Source organism: Zootoca vivipara, chromosome 7 (genome assembly GCF_965207765.1).
Source record: "Zootoca vivipara chromosome 7, rZooViv2.hap1.1, whole genome shotgun sequence".
NCBI lineage: Eukaryota > Metazoa > Chordata > Lepidosauria > Squamata > Lacertidae > Zootoca > Zootoca vivipara.
The window spans coordinates 5,799,225-5,818,574 of NC_142590.1; the positions used below are offsets into that span (position 1 = coordinate 5,799,225).

Below are 19,350 nucleotides of genomic sequence, written 5' to 3' on the forward strand. Positions count from 1 at the left end.
GAATGAATGCCGCCCTAAGAACTTTAAATTCCTTGCCCATTTTGTTAAGGGCGGGGTGGGGGGGAGCCTGCTGGCATGACAGGATAATCTGTATTTTCTGCAGCATATTTCATATGGAGTATATTGGGGCTCACCGACTTCCTTAGAAATTTGGAGGGGGGGAACCTATTGTGGACACCACCACAAAATGGCCACCATGGGATCATGGCTTAATGAAAAAGAACAAGTAACTTGCTCACGAACTCGAGCGTAAGGCAGATGTGGGGATTTGAGCACAAAACACTCTTTTAATCCCATTTTTTTTTCTACCGCAAACTGTAGTTCCATTTCAAGGAATGCAAATATTGCCCAAGAAAATGAATGGAAAGGCACCCAGTTCTGCTCAATCTCTATGGCTCTGGCTTCTCCCTTTCCTGTTCTCCCTTCTGTGCTTTCCTCTTAGCCCTACCACTAGCCCTGTTTTCTGCCCTCCTCCCGTAGTTCTGGCTTCTTCTACCTTCCGGCCTCCCCTTCCATGAGTTCTCTTTTCAACGCTCCTCCTCCCACTCTTCTGCATTTCCTATATTAACACAGCTTAACCACCACCCATCTTTCCTCCTCTTTTCCAACCAATCCAAAAGCCTGCTGCTATCGAATCAGAATGGAAGCAGACATGTGCAACAGAGGGTCTGTGCAACAGAGTGGCTGGAGGAACTGCGCTGGGAGGTCATTTGAAAGGGGTGGGTGTTTTTGTGTGTGTGTGTTGTTGCTAATTGGGTGCAGAGGGGAGCAAATAGCCTGATGAGCACCAGGGCAGCCCTTTAGGAGATGCCCTGGCATTTGTGCGCACTGCATTGGAAACCCAGGACTATGCAATGCATTGCAGGGCAACTAATACAGTGGTACCTCAGTTTACGAACTTAATCTGTTCCTGAAGTCCACTCTTAAACCGAATCCATTCTTAAACTGAGGCACGCTTTGCTTAAAGACGCCTCCCGCCGCCAGTGCCCTTCCACCGTTTGGATTCCGTTCTTAGACCAAGGTAAAGTTCGCAAACCGGGACACTACTTCCGGTTTTGCGGAGTTCGTAAACCGAATCGTTTGTAAACAGGGCTGTTCTTAAACTGAGGTGCCACTGTCTATCAGATATTTTAAAGGGAATAGATTTTGTAGGCAGCACTGCGACAGTGCAAGGATGGAAAGAACAGAACACATCTCTGGAAAATAAAAGATTGTGAACGATGGCCGAAATATATAGCTTTGAATTATGCTCACTCTTTTTCCCGTTAGTTTATTTGTTTAGGATTGCTTATTTGGGAGAATCTCCTTGTTTGAAGGGCATGCTTCACAGTGAGCTGAATACTTAAGTGTCCCCCTTAAAAATTACAATGAGAGCTGATCCTGGGGAAGGAGAGCTTTGGAGCTGGACGTGACTGACGCGAAAAGGAGAAACAGATGGCAGCCAGCAGCATGTGCTAACAGCAACAGCTGCACCCAAAATAGCTTTGGAATGGACACCAAATGCTGAAAGCACAAGAGGATAGACAAAATTGCTAGGATAGAAACTGTAATGCAAAATTTCCACTGCCACCTCCGTATGTGTGCACACACAATCAACGTAATTGTCTTACTATCTTTTATGAAGGGTGGTGGCTGAACTTATTGCTTAGGGATCTTGAGCTTGATTTATTATATACATTATCCCATGTAGTTCAATGGCCAAGCTTTTTCATGTGGAATCCTGCAATCCTAGATTCAAAACCCCTGTTTAGACATAGCTGCCAAGTCTCCCGTATTCCCCGGGAAATCCCCGTTTTTCCAGCTGTTCTTAGCTGAAAAAACGGATTTTTTTTGTTTTTTCCCTGGTTCATTCTGGCGCGGCGGCCATTTTGGAACTGGGCGGAGCATGCTCAGAAGTGAGTTTTGATGCTGCTCTGCCCAGTTCCAAAATGGATGCAGTGGCAGCCATTTTGGAACTGGGCAAATCAGCATCAAAAGTTACTTCTGAGCTCTACTTCCGGTCTGCTACTTCCGGCCTGGTCCCTTATTTCTCCGACAGCAACTTGGCAGGTATGGTTCAGACGTGACAGTTTTTAAAAGCCCCAGTACGGCCTTTGTGAGACTGTAACACTTCAGTCAGCATATGGGGCGAATGGGTTGCGTGTTAGAATGCTCTACCAGAATGAACAAAATGTCTCTGAACCTAGAAAGAAAAGAAAGCAGAAACACAAAGCTAGAACCCTTTCCATGGCCTGAATTAGAGATCAGACATACCGTATTTTTCACTCCATAAGACGCACCTGACCATAAGACGCACCTAGTTTTTTAGAGCAGGAAAACAAGAAAAAAAATATTCTGAATCACACCCTCCTCAAATGCAAGCGCAAATTCTTACCTGAATAACAGCAGATTGTATATATTGTATCCTGAGGGAATGCATTTTTGCATACCTTCAACTGTACCTAGATATACATGTCATGTTCAATGCTATATGTCACTTACATTTATAATCATATTGTACTACTTCGGCTACGTGTTTAATAAACTATAAAATTATTAGCATTGCAAAAAACGAAGATTATGGTGAAAAGTGAAAAACATGAATTGCAAAAAAAAAACCTAGAGCTTAAAGAACAAAACCGACTTCAGATATAAAATCAGCATTGAAAGAACATATAAGAACAGTTGAAAAATCTCATGCAACAGAAAAGAAAAGGGGGAAAAAATATCGCTCCATAAGACGCACAGACATTTCCCCTTACTTTTTAGGAGGAAAAAAGTATGTCTTATGGAGCGAAAAATACGGTAAATATCAAACTAATAACAGAGTAAGCTTTCTGTTGAGCCATCTCAATAACTGATCACAATATATAAACCTATGCAGCAAATGCACACTTGGACCCCTATATTTAATCCATGACCATAATCAGGAAAATTACCAAATTGCAAACAGTTTCCATTTGTTTTGTTTGTAGGTAATTATGGGGCCTCTGTGTTCATCACCCTTGCATTATTTTAATTACGTTATTGCATTATTTTAATTTGTCCCTCATTATTTTAATTACATTTCTAACTTCAAGGGACAAGGATCTGGGACATTCTGATATTCTGGGAATCAATATACAGTAGTTCTCTGGTCCTCTTGTGGGGGGATCTTGTTACACTTTTTGAGGTTGTTCTCCATGTGGAAAGGTTTTGGTTTTTAATCCTGTTGTACATTATGAGGAACTTGTTCAGTATTTGTTGCAAACCACCTTAGAATCATAGAATTGTAGGAAGAGACCCCGGGGGTCATCTAGTCCAACCCCCTGCAGTGCAGGAATCCTGCTCACAACCATCCCTGGGTGCACTCAGACCAAAAACCTTCTAGGGTTTCCTTGTGTGTGTGTCTTGAGAAAAAAATGTGGGGGACATAACTTTTTTTTAAAAAAAAGGATACTTCCTAATCAACTGATTTCCATACTAAATTAATAACCTTTTTGAACTAGTCTTTTTATTGCATAATTTACAAATCAGCATTATCATAATAAGCAACCCATTTGAAGCTCCTGGAACTTTTTTCCCCTCTCTATTTCCATCGGTACCCCACCCACTTCCATAAGGCTCCCACAATTCATGACTGACATACTTCTTTCAGTTTTTGCAGTTCCCTTACAAAACAAGGCCTTCATACTGTATTCTGAGAGGAGTATTCTCTTTTTGAAAATCTATAGGGTTTCTGGGTGGTGTAGTTACCCCCCCCCCGAATCTATTAAAAGTGCAGCTTAGCGATGGGCGCTGATATGGGAAATATCTCCCTAATAATGGTTTTGGTTACCAGGAAAGAAATACTGTGCCATGCTGAAGCTGTAATTAGTAACAACAAAGCCTGCTGTTGCTTCTCTCTCTAATTGGAAAGAAGGCAAAACATGGTTTGGGGGAATCCCTTGTGTTTTGGAAAGCTGTAATTGTTGCAAATGAGGGAAAGTCAGGCCTGAAATGAGTCCTCGGGAAGAGAAATTAATGACCATGACCTGTTGAGAAGTTTACTTTTTCTGCATCTTTGCATATGCCAGATTTCAGTGTTTGTTCATTAGGGACTATCAGATCTAGCAAAAGGCAAGAGGAGTGAGAACAGGCACAGGGAATCTTCTAAGTGCCTTAAGATTTGTTAACCCAACTGGCACCACGGCTGAATATCATTCACAATGAATGAATACTAGATTCTCACACTGATGATACATAGAGATGTATCATTGGTAATAGATGGTTTCTTCATTGATAATGAATTATTTAAAAGGATGTCATATAGAGGAGGGAGGGGGGGTTGTTTTCTGCTGCTCCAGAGAAGCGGACACGGAGCAATGGATTCAAACTACAAGAAAGAAGATTCCACCTCAACATTAGGAAGAACTTCCTGACAGTAAGAGCTGTTCAACAGTGGAATTTGCTGCCAAGGAGTGTGGTGGAGTCTCCTTCTTTGGAGGTCTTTAAGCAGAGGCTTGACAGCCATATGTCAAGAATGCTTTGATGGTGTTTCCTACTTGGCAGGGGGTTGGACTGGATGGCCGTTGTGGTCTCTTCCAACGCTATGATTCTATGATTTTTATTATTTAGGTTTACAGATCTCAACTCTGCTGTTCTTAATCCAAAATGATGATTTTCCCCCACCCAAAGTAATCCTTTAGCTCAGGCATGGCTACCCTTGGCCCTCCGACTGTTTTGGGACTACAGTTCCCATTACCCCTGACCACTGGGCCTGTTAGCTAGGGATGATGGGAGTTTAGCTAATGAATCAAATATCCAGGGTTGTATCCAGTCATACAGTTGCAAGGCTCTCATTTATTTCAATTAGGCTTACACAGGAGGTATTTCTAGTAGATTGATAATGCTATTTGGATTTCTGAGTCTTGGGCCACCCCTTCTGATGGTAAAATATGTACATGTGACTTGTTGAAGAATTTCTGTCTGGCTAGAGAGCTCTAATGAAGTTGGCTCCCAGACCAAGAAGGGAAGCATCATTGTGAAGAAGAGTCCTATTTTAACATAAGGATGTCTTCCGTGATGCCTTGTTGTCTGCTACCCTGCCATAAGATTGAATAGCTTCTTTTGGCCGATAAAGTACAGTGGTACCTTGGTTTTGAACAGCTTAGTTCACAAACAACTTGGAACCCGAACACTGCAAAACCAGAAATAGGTGTTCCAGTTTTCGAACTTTTTTCAGAAGCTGAATGTGCTCCGTTTTGAGTCCCCGTGTTTCCAGTTGCACTGCTAATTTGCGCCCCCGTGTTTCGTGTTGTGCTGCTTTTTTGTGTCCCCCTATTGTAATTCAATCCTTCCGTTTCCGTGTTTCCTGTTGCACTGTTAATTTGCATCCCCCCATTGTAATTCAAGCCTTCCACTTCCGATTGCAGTGTTCTGAGGTGATATTTGTGCACGGTTTAAAAAACGTTACGGAAGGAGAGGAAGTGGCAAAGCGTCCTATGAATAGTACTTGGTCTTGGAACTTCCCTAGATGAATGCAGTATAAAACAGAGGCTGCAGAGGAAAAAAATGCTTAATTCTAGTTTAAATTCAGCAGAGATAAGGGACCCTGTGGGCTCTAGGGAAAGCTTCTGCAGGCATATGTTTGTCTGTGGGTGTCATGTTGGCAGTGGACATTCTCAAGTACAGAGGCCCATTTTCAGCTTTTGAAACTGCTTCTAGAACCAATATTGATAAGGCCAGAGGTAAGCAACCTAAGGCCCAGGGGCCAGATGTGGCCCAATCACCTTCTCCATCTGGCCCGGGGATGGTCCATGAATCAGTGTGTTTTTACATTAGAATGTGTCCTTTTCTTTAAAATGCATCTCTGGGTTATTTGTGGGGCCTGCCTGGTGTTTTTACATGAGTAGAATGTGTCCTTTTCTTTAAAATGCATCTCTGGGTTGCTTGTGGGGCATAGGAATTCGTTCATTTATTTATTTTTTCAAAATATAGTCCGGCCCCCCACAAGGTCTGAGGGACGTTGGACTGGCCCACGGCTGAAAAAGGTTGCTGACCCCTGGATAAGACCAAGCTTGTGTTAATGATTAATTATTAGCAATCTCAATCAAATCCATATTAGATTTTATTAAAAACCAAGGCAATTAAGACTGCAGTTGAAGAATCATGGAACTGTACAGTTGGAAGGGACCCTGAGAGCCGTCCAGTCCCCGGCAATGCAGGAATCTCAGCTAGAGCATCCATGATAGACAGCTATCCAACCTCTGCTTAAAATCTCCAAGGAAGAAGAGTCCATCAGCTCTTGTTCGAGTCTGTTCCACTGCTGAACGGCTCTTATTGTCAGAAAAGTCTTCCTGGTGTTTAGTTGGGAGTCTCATTTCTTGTAACTTGAAGCCATTGGTTCAGGTCCTACCCATGTGACAGCCCTTTAGATATCTGAAGATGGCTATCATATCTCTTCTCAGTCTCCTCTTTACCAGGCTAAACATATCCAACTCCCGCAACCGCTCCTCATAAAGCTTAGTTTCCAGACCCTTGATCATCTCGGTTGCCCTCCTCTGCACGTGTTCCAGCTTGTCAATATCAGATGAGTTTGAACAAGGGCTTAATGAAACATGTGTCACAAAGATCCCAACTTCAGGAGTTGCTGTACCACTTTGAGGGCACAATTAGACATGATCCATGAACATGGGCATGATCTCTCACATTTGAAAAGGGGCGTGATATGACCTTGTAGTATTTTAAACCAATACATTAAGGCACATTCTGTTTTCAGGGTGTTTAATGGATCATTTCCCTTACAACCTAGAAATTCTTAGCTGCTGCTTTCTGTCTTTGCACACTGAATGTAAATCCAATTTCTGTGAATTTTGCTGTCCAAGGGAGAGAGGATAAAACTGAGTCATTGTCTTGCTGAGATGCTAGATCCATACTGCTTTGCTTTGCTATCAGGTGACCAGTCAGCTATATAGAAATTCTGCCTGGCTGCTAAGGGCGAGAATCTTTTCAGTTCTTGGAAGAAGAGACAGCAACAAAAAATGACTGATTAAGTAATACTCCGGTTCCTGTGTCTTGGAATGTATGCCCAAGATCACTTTCTGCAAGCTGCTGCTGAGCTCTTCTGGCTGGAGAGATGATTGCACCAATGAAGCCAACAGTTCACACATCTCCAGGTAAAAACTAGACGAGAGAACAGTAACCTAAAAAATGCCTAATAATAGATTAGTCTCCAGTATTTCTAAAGTTCAAGGTGCTGTGTACCTGGAACAATTGAAACTTAGTTATTCTACTTATTCATTCCAGGAGAGATTAATAATAAATACTTAATGCTTATTAATGCTATGGATGAATAATAGATTTTACGTGTTGGTGCACTAGGATAATGACCTCTTTAGTTGTATAGTGCAGTTAAGTCTTAAAATGATTGACTGCTAGAGGGATCAAACTTCTCCTTGAGCAGAATTGAGCCCTTTTTATCTAATGAGATATCAGCTGTGAACCTCGGTCATTCAAAGAATCTGCAATGCACCAATTGGCGTAAGTCAGCAGAATACATCTATTTTGGATGGGAGAAGGGAAAACCTTTGAAGCAGTTCCAATGAAGCAGATGGAGATAAATCAAATTATCTCCATCTTTCACATAGGGGGGTCTATTTGGAAGATAAGTAGGAGCTGTAGGTTAAGGTGCCTGATAAGTCAGATGATTCAAGTTATTTTTTTTCTATGTTACCTTTCTGATTTCTTGTTAGCATGGAGAGACAAAACTTCTAGCTTTTTTAACTCTTGAGGGATGGTCCTGAGAATCCCTACTTTATCCAAAAACTGTAATTCCCAGAGTTACTGGGGGAGAGTGATTGATCATTTTCAAGTATTCAGTTTAGATCTATGCCATAAGCTGAGAGTGTTGTGGCCTATGAAGCACATCGTACATTTAAAGCACATGTCTTCCTTTAAAGAATCCCGGGAACTATTTCTTTTCCCCAACAGAGCTACAGTTCCCAGCTCTTTAAACAAACTACAGTTCCCAGCATTCTTTGGGGGAAATCACATGCTTTAAATGTGTGTTGAAAGTGCTTTAAATGTATTGTGTGAATTTGCCTTGAGTCACAAATATCTGAAATGAGATACTGAAATTCTAAAACTATCTTGTTTCCGGACGCCAGCAGTAGCTCTGACCTGTCATATGTATGCTGTTTCATAGACTGAGTTACTTTTTAAACTGATGATATTGTATTGTAGAGCAGTTAAAATTTTTCATTTATCTTTAAACAAAAGAACAAAACTTCATTGGCTTTTAAATCAGTATAGGGGAGGCTCTTGCAAAATGCAACAGGTATAGTAGAAATTTCAGCATTGAGTAATAGTGTGAGGAGGAACGGAGCAGAGATGTTTCATATAGGGATTAGCGTATTCCAAGCATTTCCCCGGTTTGCATCTGTAACGGTGTGTAACCTCCGAGGTCCTTGCCACCCCCATATTATATTACACAGAGACGGATAACTTTCTTCCTTTAAAATCTGTGCAGTTAAGAATCGCAGCTACAGGTCCTGTGGACCTAATGCCAAGTTTGGGCCTAGAACAAATTTATCTGTTTAAAACGTAAATCCCTGTAGAGCAAGGATTAACTGGAGTATGGACACATAATCTTAACTCTCAGTACACTGGGTCCATAATCCCTACATTTTTATTCTTAGAAAAGCATTTACCGTCCCACACGAAATAAATCTCTTTAGAAAGATTTTTAAGTTTTTGTCATTTGAACAGGTGGCCTGTTCCTGTTCTCATAGACAAAAGGATTAACACCCCATTTCCAGAGAGAGACCCATCCTAATTTCCCCACCCATAGATTCAGGGATAGAACAAGTTGATGCCTTGCTGATGAAAGTAGGCAGTGCCCTAAATCTGATTTATTTTAATAGATACTTGTTGCTAAAATAGATCCTGTCTCATGCAGATGACCTTATTTTTCAGATTTTCTTCTTAAATCTTCATATTAGCCATGTGCACTGTTTAACTAAATTGAGTTTAACTAAGGTTAAATATTTTAATTCATTGGTTGATCAACTGATGTTCTAGTTGATTACATCAGGGGCAAATTTTAATTGATGGGTCAGGAGTCAATCATTTTAGTTTAAAGAGTCTTTTTGCAATTGTATGTAGTAGGGAATGAATAAGAAAATGTTAAAGATGACCTTATAACAATGAGTAGTACCTTTACCTGTAAGTTACCTGAGATTTCAGTGCCTCAAACAGGAATCCATTTCCCAGCCCTGGCAATATGCACGTTTATTAAATCTCATTGATTTAGCCAAAAGATCCAATGGCAAATGGGACTAATCAAAACAGTCCTTTGATTGATGGATGTTAGCAAAGAGTGGACGAGGCAGGGGAATGGATCCAGTTGGTGGGTCTGACTGCCTATGAACTTTCAGGTGGTTTAAACTGCCACTGGTTTAAATAAGGTTGATTAAATCAGCCTAAAATTAAAACAAACAGTTTGATGAATAATTTGAGTCCTTAGTTGGAGAAGGCAGGTAGAACATGTTAGCTATTTTCATATTAGGAAACAAATCCATGTAATAGGCCTGTAAATTGCCATTGTGCAGTGGCAAGTAAAGATCACCTTAACTGATTAGCAAAACCAAACCGTGACCCTATTGTGGTCTGCAGACTTCCAGTGAGTTGTCCTAAACTCAACCAATTGGAAGGCCGTGTCATGAATGTGCTTGATTTTTGTGAAAGACCCTTTGTTGCCCAGTGAATGAATTGACTCAGCATGGCATCAGCATAGGTTTCCTCGTTTTACTCAGATGTAAGTCCTATCGACATCCGTTAGATTCATTCATGGTCAATTGTGAGTGGAATTGCAGCCTTAAACCATCTTTATTCATGGAGTTGGGTCGTAGTTCAGTGGTAGGGCACATATTCAGAAGGTACCAGGATCATTCATTAGCATTTCCAGTTAAATAGGTTTCAGGTAGCAGTGCTGAGAAAGGCCTCTACCTGAGAGCATGTCAACTCTGCTACCGTGTTTCTCCAAAAATAAGACACCATCTTATATTTATTTTTCCTCAAAAAAAAAACCCCACAGTGGCTTATTTTCAGGGGATGTCTAATTTTTTTTATTAAGTATGGTTACAAGGTTAAACTGCCTATCACTATGGGCTATTTTTGGGGTATGGCTTATTTTCGGAGAAACACAGTAGGTTAGAGTTAGACCCATGGTGTTCAGTCAGCAGAAAGCAGTTTCTTATGTTCATATATTTGGTAATCCTACTCAGCGGCTTGAGTGATATCCTGACACACACTAATTAATCTTTGTAGCGCCTCTAAGCATTAGACATTTTTAAAAGTTACTGAAGCAAGGTGTTTTTTATTGGATTTTGAGAGCCTGCTGCATCCCTAAGGATTTGGTTAACATGCTTTGGAAACATAAAAGCTCGAGCATGTCCTTAATTATGAAACAGCTTAAACATGAGCTGGAAACTTGTTCCACCATGATTAGAGGATAGTTTTATTTTATTTTATTTTATTTTAAAAACTACTGATACCTTTACCTTGACAATTACTCTTTTTATATTTGGAATGTGTACAAGAATATGGATTGCTATAGATTATATCAGCAGCTCACTTGGGACATCACTTCCTGAAAAGAAATGTAAATGTATAAATGTTTAAATTCTTGGTTCATGAATCGGTTTAAAGAAAAACAAAGGGGAAACAGGTCAGAACAGAGTTAACAGGTAATATTCGACATGGCGTAGCTAAACATCTAATCAGCAGCCGTTGTGGTTGTGCTTAGATTATTTATGAGTAATAAGAATAAATTTCCCTCTTATGGTACCAATAAAACAATATAAAGTATTGGGTATAGTAATGAACGTGGGAAGGGGCTTCAAAATGGAGGTAATAATTCATGTCTAAAGTTAAATTGAGCCAAAAATTGAGCCAAATGCTGTTGGGGTGTGTGAAATGGTTATATTATTGCTAGAGGTGTTGTTGTTTGCTACAGCAATTGGAAACAGGCTCTTGTTTGGTTGACTGTGCTGAGGAAAAATTGCCTCCAGGACAGGGGTAGAAGGTCGCAGTGCCATCACGTGGAGGCAGGACCGTCTTTAGCACATCGGGCGACCTGGTGCACTCTTTAAAAAAACAAAAACTCTGCACCTCCAGCTCTGCACCTCCATTTTTTAAAAAAAGGAAAGCTCTTACTTTCCCTGGAGGAGCGCGCCGTCTCCCCCGAGCCGGAAGGCCTCGGGGCGACGCCTCGGCTGAGCCGAGAGCCACAGGGCCGGGAAGGGAGAGTGCGGCCTGCAGAGAGGCCCGGCGTCCCGGCCCCGCGGAGCCAGCAGGGAGAGCCCCGCTCCTGCAGTCCGGAGCCCTCCCGCCGGCAGCGGAGGCCAGATGGGCGCCATGGAGCCAGCGGGCATCAGGGAGAGTCCTAGACTGTGGAAAGGCATCCGAGCCTTCCCGCCAACAGGAATGCCAATGAAGCGCAGCGCCGGGGTGAGGGATGACCCTGGCGCTGCAGAGCGGAACAGCGTCCTAGTGCCCCTGCTCCGCTCGCTTTCCTCCCTGAGCGGAGATCCTGAGCGGCGCGGCTGGCGGAGGGAAAAGGGAGGCCGCCGTGCAGCTCCTCCACTTGCTGGGGCGCCCCCCTGAGCGCCCAGGCGCCCCGGCGCCCCGCACCACTGGAGTCAATGGGCGAGCCAGCCCTGCGTGGAGGGAAACTGGTGCTAGTGCTGCTGGAAGCTGTTGACGCGCTCAAAGCACTCCGGGATGACTTTGCGCATGGCGCTGGGGGAGAACATGCCATTACGTACTGGCAGAAGACTCAATGTGCCAGGCAGCAGCATCCCTTTGCCTCCTGTGCCATCACTAAGGGAATTGTGTCCCCCCCCCTCGTCCCATCCACCCCAGCAGTGGCATCTTCCTCCTGCCCCATAACTCTCAGCATTGCACATCACCAGCCATGGGCTGGCAGTCAAGTGGTTAGAAAAAATATTTCATGGTCTCGAAACTTCTGCAGACTTACTTGCAAGGTTGGCTTGGGGGTCAGGGTGTATTGGAAGTGGGAATGGTGGTTCTTCTCATTCTGCACTTTGGGGATACCTTAACAAAAAGCTGTGAATCTCAGATCAAGGCCTTGGGAAAGCCATCTCGCATTCTTGAACCCGCCATACTTTTAATAAGGCACATTTCAAAGTACCCAGTATTTCAAGCAGGAGAGAGCAAAGGAAGTTTATACCCTTCCCTGCCTGTAGGATATGCAGAGAAAACTGCAAATAGGTCCCTTTCATCAAACCAATGTAATATATAACCTTTGATTATGTCCTTAAGGCTCACCTTTTATAGCTATATCACGGATGCTGCAAAGAGATTGGGATAGATGGACATTTCATAAAATGTTTTAAAATGCACATTTTATTCTAGTCTGGGAAGCTGCAGTGCCAGCAGCTGCAAATCTTGTCAAAAGCTTTATGAATTGGATTAAAAACAAAACAGGGGAGAAGTGAACTTGAATGAGAGAGAGCACAAAGACCTTAAAAAAACAAAACAAAAAACAACCGTGAGCAAAGGGAGGCGACCGCCATTTTGAGCTGCATAAGTACTTCTATGCCTGAATGGGATAGTTGTTCTCTTCCGCAGTTTAACTTCCCCCATAGGATTGTTGTGGGGCCACAATAGCATAACTGAGCTCTTTGGAGCAACGGCAGGATGCAATCCTATATAATAAAGTGCAAGTGTCTCTGCGTCCAGTCCCTGTGTCCGCGCTACTGCGCATGTGCCCCACGGACACAGGGATTGGACGCAGAGACTTGACGCACACACGCACACACACGCTCTCCCCCCCCCCTGCCTACCATTTCCCTCGCAGTCCTCAGAAAAATTGCGGCCTTCTCCTGGGCGCCCGCTGGCCAGCTGGGCTCAGCGGAGCACCCCGACGAAGCGGCGGCCGTGGGAGGGGCCAGCCGGCCCCCCCACGTGCCGCCACCGCCGAAAAAGGCCGAATGTTCTAGCGCTGAATGACACTAGTTATGTGTCCATGTGACAGCCCTTGAGATATTTGAAGATGATTATCATATCTGCTCTCAGTCTCCTCTTTTTTAGGCTAAACATACCCAGCTCGTTCAACACCTGCTCTTATGGCTTGGCTTGTAGACCCTTGATCATCTTAGTTGCCCTCTTCTGCACACGTTGAATAAATGTTTTCTGTAAAATATCAGGTTACAAAACATGGGGGGGTGATAGTGTGTGTGCTTTGCATGCAAATAGGGATGCGGGTGGCGCTGTGGGTTAAACCACAGAGCCTAGGGCTTGCTGATCAGAAGGTCGGCGGTTCGAATCCCTGTGACGGGTTGAGCTCCCGTTGCTTGGTCCCTGCTCCTGCCAACCTAGCAGTTTGAAAGCGCGTCAAAGTACAAGTAGATGAATAGGTACGGCGGAAAGGTAAACGCCGTTTCCATGTGCTGCTCTGGTTCGCCAGAAGCGGCTTAGTCATGCTGGCCACATGACCCGGAAGCTGTATGCCGGCTCCCTCGGCCAGTAAAGCGAGATGAGTGCCGCAACCCCAGAGTTGTCCACGACTGGTCTGGGGTCCCTTTACCTTTACCTTTGCATAGAAAAGGTCCCAGGTTTGATCCCTGGTGTCTCCAGTTAAGGCTGGGCAAGACTGTTTCCTGAAACCCAAGAGAGCTGGTGCCAATTAGGGTTGACGGTACTGAACCAGATGGGCCAACAGTCTGACTTGGTGTAAGACAGCTTTCTAAGTTTCTATGCATTTAGAAAGGCTGATAATTTAGAGCAGCAGTGCTGGAGCCTTTGATATGCTCCAACCTGAGTGACAACCTCTTCTCTGGAATATGTAACACGAACACACCGGGTTTGATGATCTCCATCCCTGAGATAGCAGGAGCAATTACTGGCATTTGTAGCTGGCCATTAGCTGTTGGAATGCTGTTTAAATGCCAGGCACAGCCAATTAGGCTTGGTGACAGATAGCAGCGCCTGGAGTGATGTGGAAACCAAGGCCCAGTGAATCTGTCAAGTTCACTCAGTACACCTTAATGGTGCCAAGTTTTGCCTTCCTGGCATGACTTGGAAATTGTGTGAATTGAGGTCGAACATTCTCCTCCTCCTAAGGGACAATTACATATGATGCCCATGATATCAGCCCCCAGGGTCACTGGGTGACTTTACCATCCTAATCTACCTAACCGGGTGGGTGGGTGAGGATAAAACGTTCTCTGGAGTGCCTTGGAGGAATTTGCAGACTGCAAATTATTAATATATGGCCCATATGATCAACTGGAATATTTAGGAATTATGGGAAATGCCTAATTAAGCAGAGCTTGCAGCAGTGAAGACTCTGGCTATGATTGTTTGAGCTAATATGTGGTAGCTCAGAGTATTCTGTAGTTTTTAGGGAGCAGCATAATGTGCACTCCCAACTCTCCAAGGGAAGGGAATTTTTGGCGGGGATCAAAACATCACCTTGGGGGCAGCCAAGGATTGGGAAAAGGTGCCAGGGAGATGCAGTCTATAGGAAAGGAAGCCCAAAGAAGGGTGTAAGGAGCTAATAAAGAGGAACCCGAGAAAAAGGCTGGTTGGAAAGCAAGGCTTGGGGGAACGGAGAAAGGGAACTGCAGCAAAGGCTAGTCATAGATGGCGCTCTGAAGAAACGTAAGGTTGAGCATTCATGTTCAGGAGATGCTGACTAGCAGAAAGCAAACAGAATGCATTGGGGTGTGGTTTGGCTGCAATGGGACGAAATAGCCAGTGGTCTGAAAAGCAGGATCTTGAGGAAGCGCATTGAGGGCATTGGGTGGAGCAATTAATCTGGAGAAAGGAGAGCAGCCCCAAAACAGTTCATAAGAGCCAGAGACTAGAGGGGTTGTGCACTGTTGTCAGGAAAGGGAGGAAGCCAAGGTGGGGATTCTGCACACACTCTGGCTTCTGCTTTCACTGCGATATTTCAGCCTCACAATTCTAACGGAGAATGAGGTTCATAAAGCAGATATTGATCTGAGTCAACTAGCCAATTCTTTGGCTGCAGATGCCGTCACTGGTGTCTTTGATGAGTTTCCTTTCCAGGCTCAATACATTTTGGTGATATTGCCATCAGTTCTAGTCTCAGCTACAGTGGGTTCGTGGGAAGCAGGTCACAGTCCTCTCTGAACCTCTATTTCCCTTCTCTCATGAACTAGTCACACGTATCTGAAGAAGTGTGCATGCACACGAAAGCTCATACCAAAATAAAAACTTAGTTGGTCTTTAAGGTGCTGCTGGAAGGAATTTTTTTATTTTGTTCCTGTCACTATATTATTCTCCCTTTGCTCTTTCTGAAATCATCTGTAAATAACAGTCTCATTGATGCTTTGCACAGTTGCTACTGTGACAGATTTTTATTTAAATTAAAGATGATATGTTTGCAAGGGAGCTTTTATATTTAACTATTTAGAGCAGGGTTTTGATTTTGTTTTGACGGGGAACTGAATATTTCACCAACAGTCTACATTTTTTCCAACTTGTCCAAATCAGCTTGTTTGCTTTGCAATATCTGGAATGAAGCTGTGGAGCTTTTGTCTCTCACCCACCCCAGTTTTCTGTCATCACTAGGTTTGTGGAAAGCCATTTCCCTGTGGTGGATCACTTTGGGAAGCTCCTGTGGTATTTCAGGAATCCTCCTGTTCTTTGCAGGTTAAACAAGTTTAGAGTGTCTCAGATTACTAGAAATATGTTCCATTAACACTGAAAGCACAATTGAAGCTGGAGTTTAACTCATTCCTAATTGTGGGCAGCAACATCATTTTGGGAAAGTTAGTAATGAAAGCATGGGATGTGGATCCCATTTTGTATTCCACCATAAAAGCAGAATATTTCTCAATTGTACAATCTTAGATTTAATGCTTTAGCTTAAATAGGAATTACTGCTGAATATGTCAAGAGAGATCTTGTATATGACATGAGATCTTGTATATGGACATTCTTTCTGTGGCAATGTGCCATTCACACCAGAACTATAGGTTTTCTGAGATGCTCAGAGAATAGTTGATATATTCAATGCCACATTGTGGAAGTGATGAACGGAAAGAGAAAGAACCATCAAGTTGCATTGGTTGGTACCAGAACGGGAAGCACAAGGTGAAGGAAATGTTACTTTCCATTGGACCTACAGCGGTACCTCGTTTTGAGTCTGCCTCGTCGAGCGTCCATTTCATCGAACGTCCGCAGCAAACCCAGAAGTACCGGAATGGGTTACTTCCAGGTTTGCCGCTTGCACATGCGCAGAAGTGCTAAATCACACTTCACACATGCGCAGAAGCACAAACAGCTCCGCGCACATGCGCAAAGCAGTGCTTTGTCGTGCATGCTTTTTGTCTAGCGTCTGGGGCTCCGGAACAGATCCCGGTCGCAAAACAAGGTACAGTTGTACTTCTGCTGGTTGATGAGTATGCTAACAACAAACATTTTACTGCATAGTCAAGGGCCAAAATGAATATTAAAAAATGAATACGCACGATTGAGTTGCACTGATTCCTCCTTCAAGTAGAATGAGTCACTCAAAGCCTGCATATTCCTGTGCTTGTGTGTGTATGCAACTGCTTGGGTGTGTGTGTGTGTGTGTGTGCCAAACTGGGTCTTTGACCCGGATGGGAAAAAGCCATGTTTCGCCCCTGATTTACCATATGTTTCATTATGCTCCCACTGATAGCATCAGAACCATACTGGAGTTTCTGAAATTTGAAGAGCTTGGAGGGAAATTCACAAACAAACAAATACTAAAAAAAAAACCAGTTTGTATTAGCTGAGCCCAATTCCAAATTGAGGCGACAGGAGTTCACCCATCAATACTCTGTATAAGTTCAGTCCCATCTCCACAGTACAGCAGCTTCTGCAGATGGAGCAGCAGCCCTAATGATGGTTTTAGAATTCAGAAATCACTCTGAGCCATAATTAAGCTTCAGGTTGGTTTTGTTTTGATGAGCGTTTGAGAAGGGGGTGGAGGTAACTTTCATATGTTTATAAATGTTTGCTTGGTTAGCTTCATAGCAGCATGCATTCAGCATCCCAAGACTTGTCCGGAGGCTTTTTTCCTGGGATTTCCTTGTGAGCAGTAGCAGAGGGTGGGCTGCTGTTCCTACTTCTGGCGGGGGGGGGGGGGGAGTCTGAGGGCGCAAGGGCTGTTGCATAAGTAGGAAAAGAACTGAGGCTTATCACAAATCTACATTACGCTGTGGGGTGGAGACATGCATCGCAAGGAAGGAGAGATCGTGTATCCACTGAATCGGAAGGAAGAGAATGGGAATATCCTAGATTTGAGGACGTGCAGAGCTGCCAGTAGGAAGCGTGTGCTCAGCCTGTCTTCAGCCCATGATTAAATTACAGCGCCAGGCAAAGGGATCTTTCCTCTACGCAGTATCTCTCTGCAACTCTGGATAGGCAGGTGGGAATTGTGGGGTTCTTTTGAACGGTTCAGACTTGATGTTTTGTTCTCTGCAGTGATATTGTCATGTTTTTAATGTAATGCATTAGCAGCAAAAGACTGGAGTGTAGAGGTGCTTATCCTCCCCCCCCTTCTCTCAGCATATTAAAAAGAGAGTTGTTGTTTTTTTAAAGAGACATATGCGCACCAACAAGATAGTAGAACACCCTCCTGTTCCTTGACTTCTTCCCCTTGCTTTTTAAAGTCTCCCTTTCAACACCTGACAGTATGCAGAGTGGGTGGCTGATGCTTTTGCCTGTGTTTCACTTACTTGCCGAGAGTTGTTTGCTTCCCTGAGTTGCTGGGTGGAAAGTGCTGGGTGGAAACAGTTCTCTACTTGCCTCAGTGTCCCGTCAAACTTTTTGCCATTGAGTTTTCCTTCCTGTCAGAAGCCTGGTGCTCCTCATTTTGGTATCCACTCCGTTCAGATTGGATCAGTTGTGCCGATGGCATCGTGTTACATAAACCACCGTATCTCCGTAGTTGAGCAGCAATTTAAAGGGAGCTGCTCTTTCATTAGCTCATGTTTTGGCTGCCTGACGCCGCCTTCTCTTACTCACACGCGCACACCCCTTTGGGGAGAGGAAAATGAAAAGTCCGTCCCTGTTAGTTTGCCTTGGTTCACACACACACACAGACACACGGGATTCCGGCACTCTCCCCTGCCGTGGGGGAGAAGGAACGCAAGAGAAAGGGTAGCTATTGTCCGACTGCCCGGAGCCAGGGAACTGGATAAAGAAGCTTCGCCACAGTTTTCGTCCTGGCTTTTCTGCATTCCACACTGTCCAAGGCAGAGGACAGACAAGGAGTGTGGCTGCCGAAAGTGGGGGCTGGCATGCGGGCAGGAACATGACTGAGCCACTGGCAAGGTCACAGCATGCAGGTTTCAGGTAAGGTTCCCATCAGCAAAAACTTGAGGGGCATACCAGAAAGCCTGTTGAGGGGCGGGGAATGTTGCATTCTTCTTTCATAAAAGTTAAGTGTTTTCCTATACCGTCTCTCTTGTATCAAACAGCTGGGTGTTTTTTTCTTTTATCAGTGACTTTCATATCCTAAGTGAAAGGTTAAGAGAGAAGAGCCGTTGCTCCCTTTCTGCTTCCTTTTGAAATCTGAAAAGTGTTTTGATAGCGCTTTCCAAAGCCTACTCTTGTTTTTTACAAGTAACACAAGCAGCACAGTCCTATGCGTATCTGCACACAAATAGATTTGCTGAGTTCAGTGGGACTTACATTTTGCTGTGTATAGGATCGTGGCCTTAACTATGTTATACATTTGCTAAATATGGAACTTGAATGAGTGAGCTACAACAGGTACAGTGCTGGTTCAGTATGAAAACAACTTTTATTCTCCTCCTTTCAGTACGTCATTAACAACACATGAGAGTTTCCAGAAAGAAGTTGCTGTAATTAAATAGTGTGTTTAATTATTCCAGGCCTTTTAAAATAGAGTTATTGGCCTAAAGCTTCTTAGAGGCTGGTATATAAGGGTAAACCCCCCTATTTTTACATATAAAATACTTGCAGTTGTCTTTAAAAATATGCAGCCCACAGCTGGCATGATTAACATGTAATCAGTGTCAGATTGTACCAGGCAAAGCTTCCTGCTTTTCTGTGAAAGTGGAAAAATAAAAGCTGTTCCGGAAACTTAGCAAGTTGTTCGTAGTATGTGTTCATGTTATGAAGTCTCCTGTTAAGCACTGTGATCTGCTAAAATAAACCCTGGTTGGTCCCTGACAGATAGATCAGAATATATTTTTCTGTGCGTTTTGTGCTAGAAAGTTAATTCAACTTATGCTAGATTTGTCGAGTTAATCAAGGTGTTTTTGAAGGTAATGGCAAAATGGCTGCCCGTGCTGTGTGTTGGAATTGCTTCTAGTTTCTGAATCAGGCTCATATATTTTTATGGATGAAAAATAAATGTAG

The 19,350-nt window shown here is 43.5% G+C and overlaps 1 protein-coding gene across 8 annotated transcripts in view; it reads left to right on the forward strand.

Moving 5' to 3' along the window:
- RASAL2 (RAS protein activator like 2) overlaps nucleotides 1-19,350 on the forward strand; it is a 215,597-nt gene that overhangs the window by 104,238 nt on the left and 92,009 nt on the right. For 2 of the 8 annotated variants that reach the window (XM_060276607.2, XM_088673682.1), the window contains exon 1: nucleotides 17,986-18,318. The exons of the other annotated variants lie outside the window; for them this stretch is intronic. In XM_060276607.2, coding sequence (XP_060132590.2) covers nucleotides 18,306-18,318 — 13 coding nt within the window. In that variant the 5' untranslated portion in view covers nucleotides 17,986-18,305. Of the gene's footprint in view, nucleotides 1-17,985; nucleotides 18,319-19,350 lie in introns of those variants that run through there. 8 annotated transcript variants of the gene reach the window in all.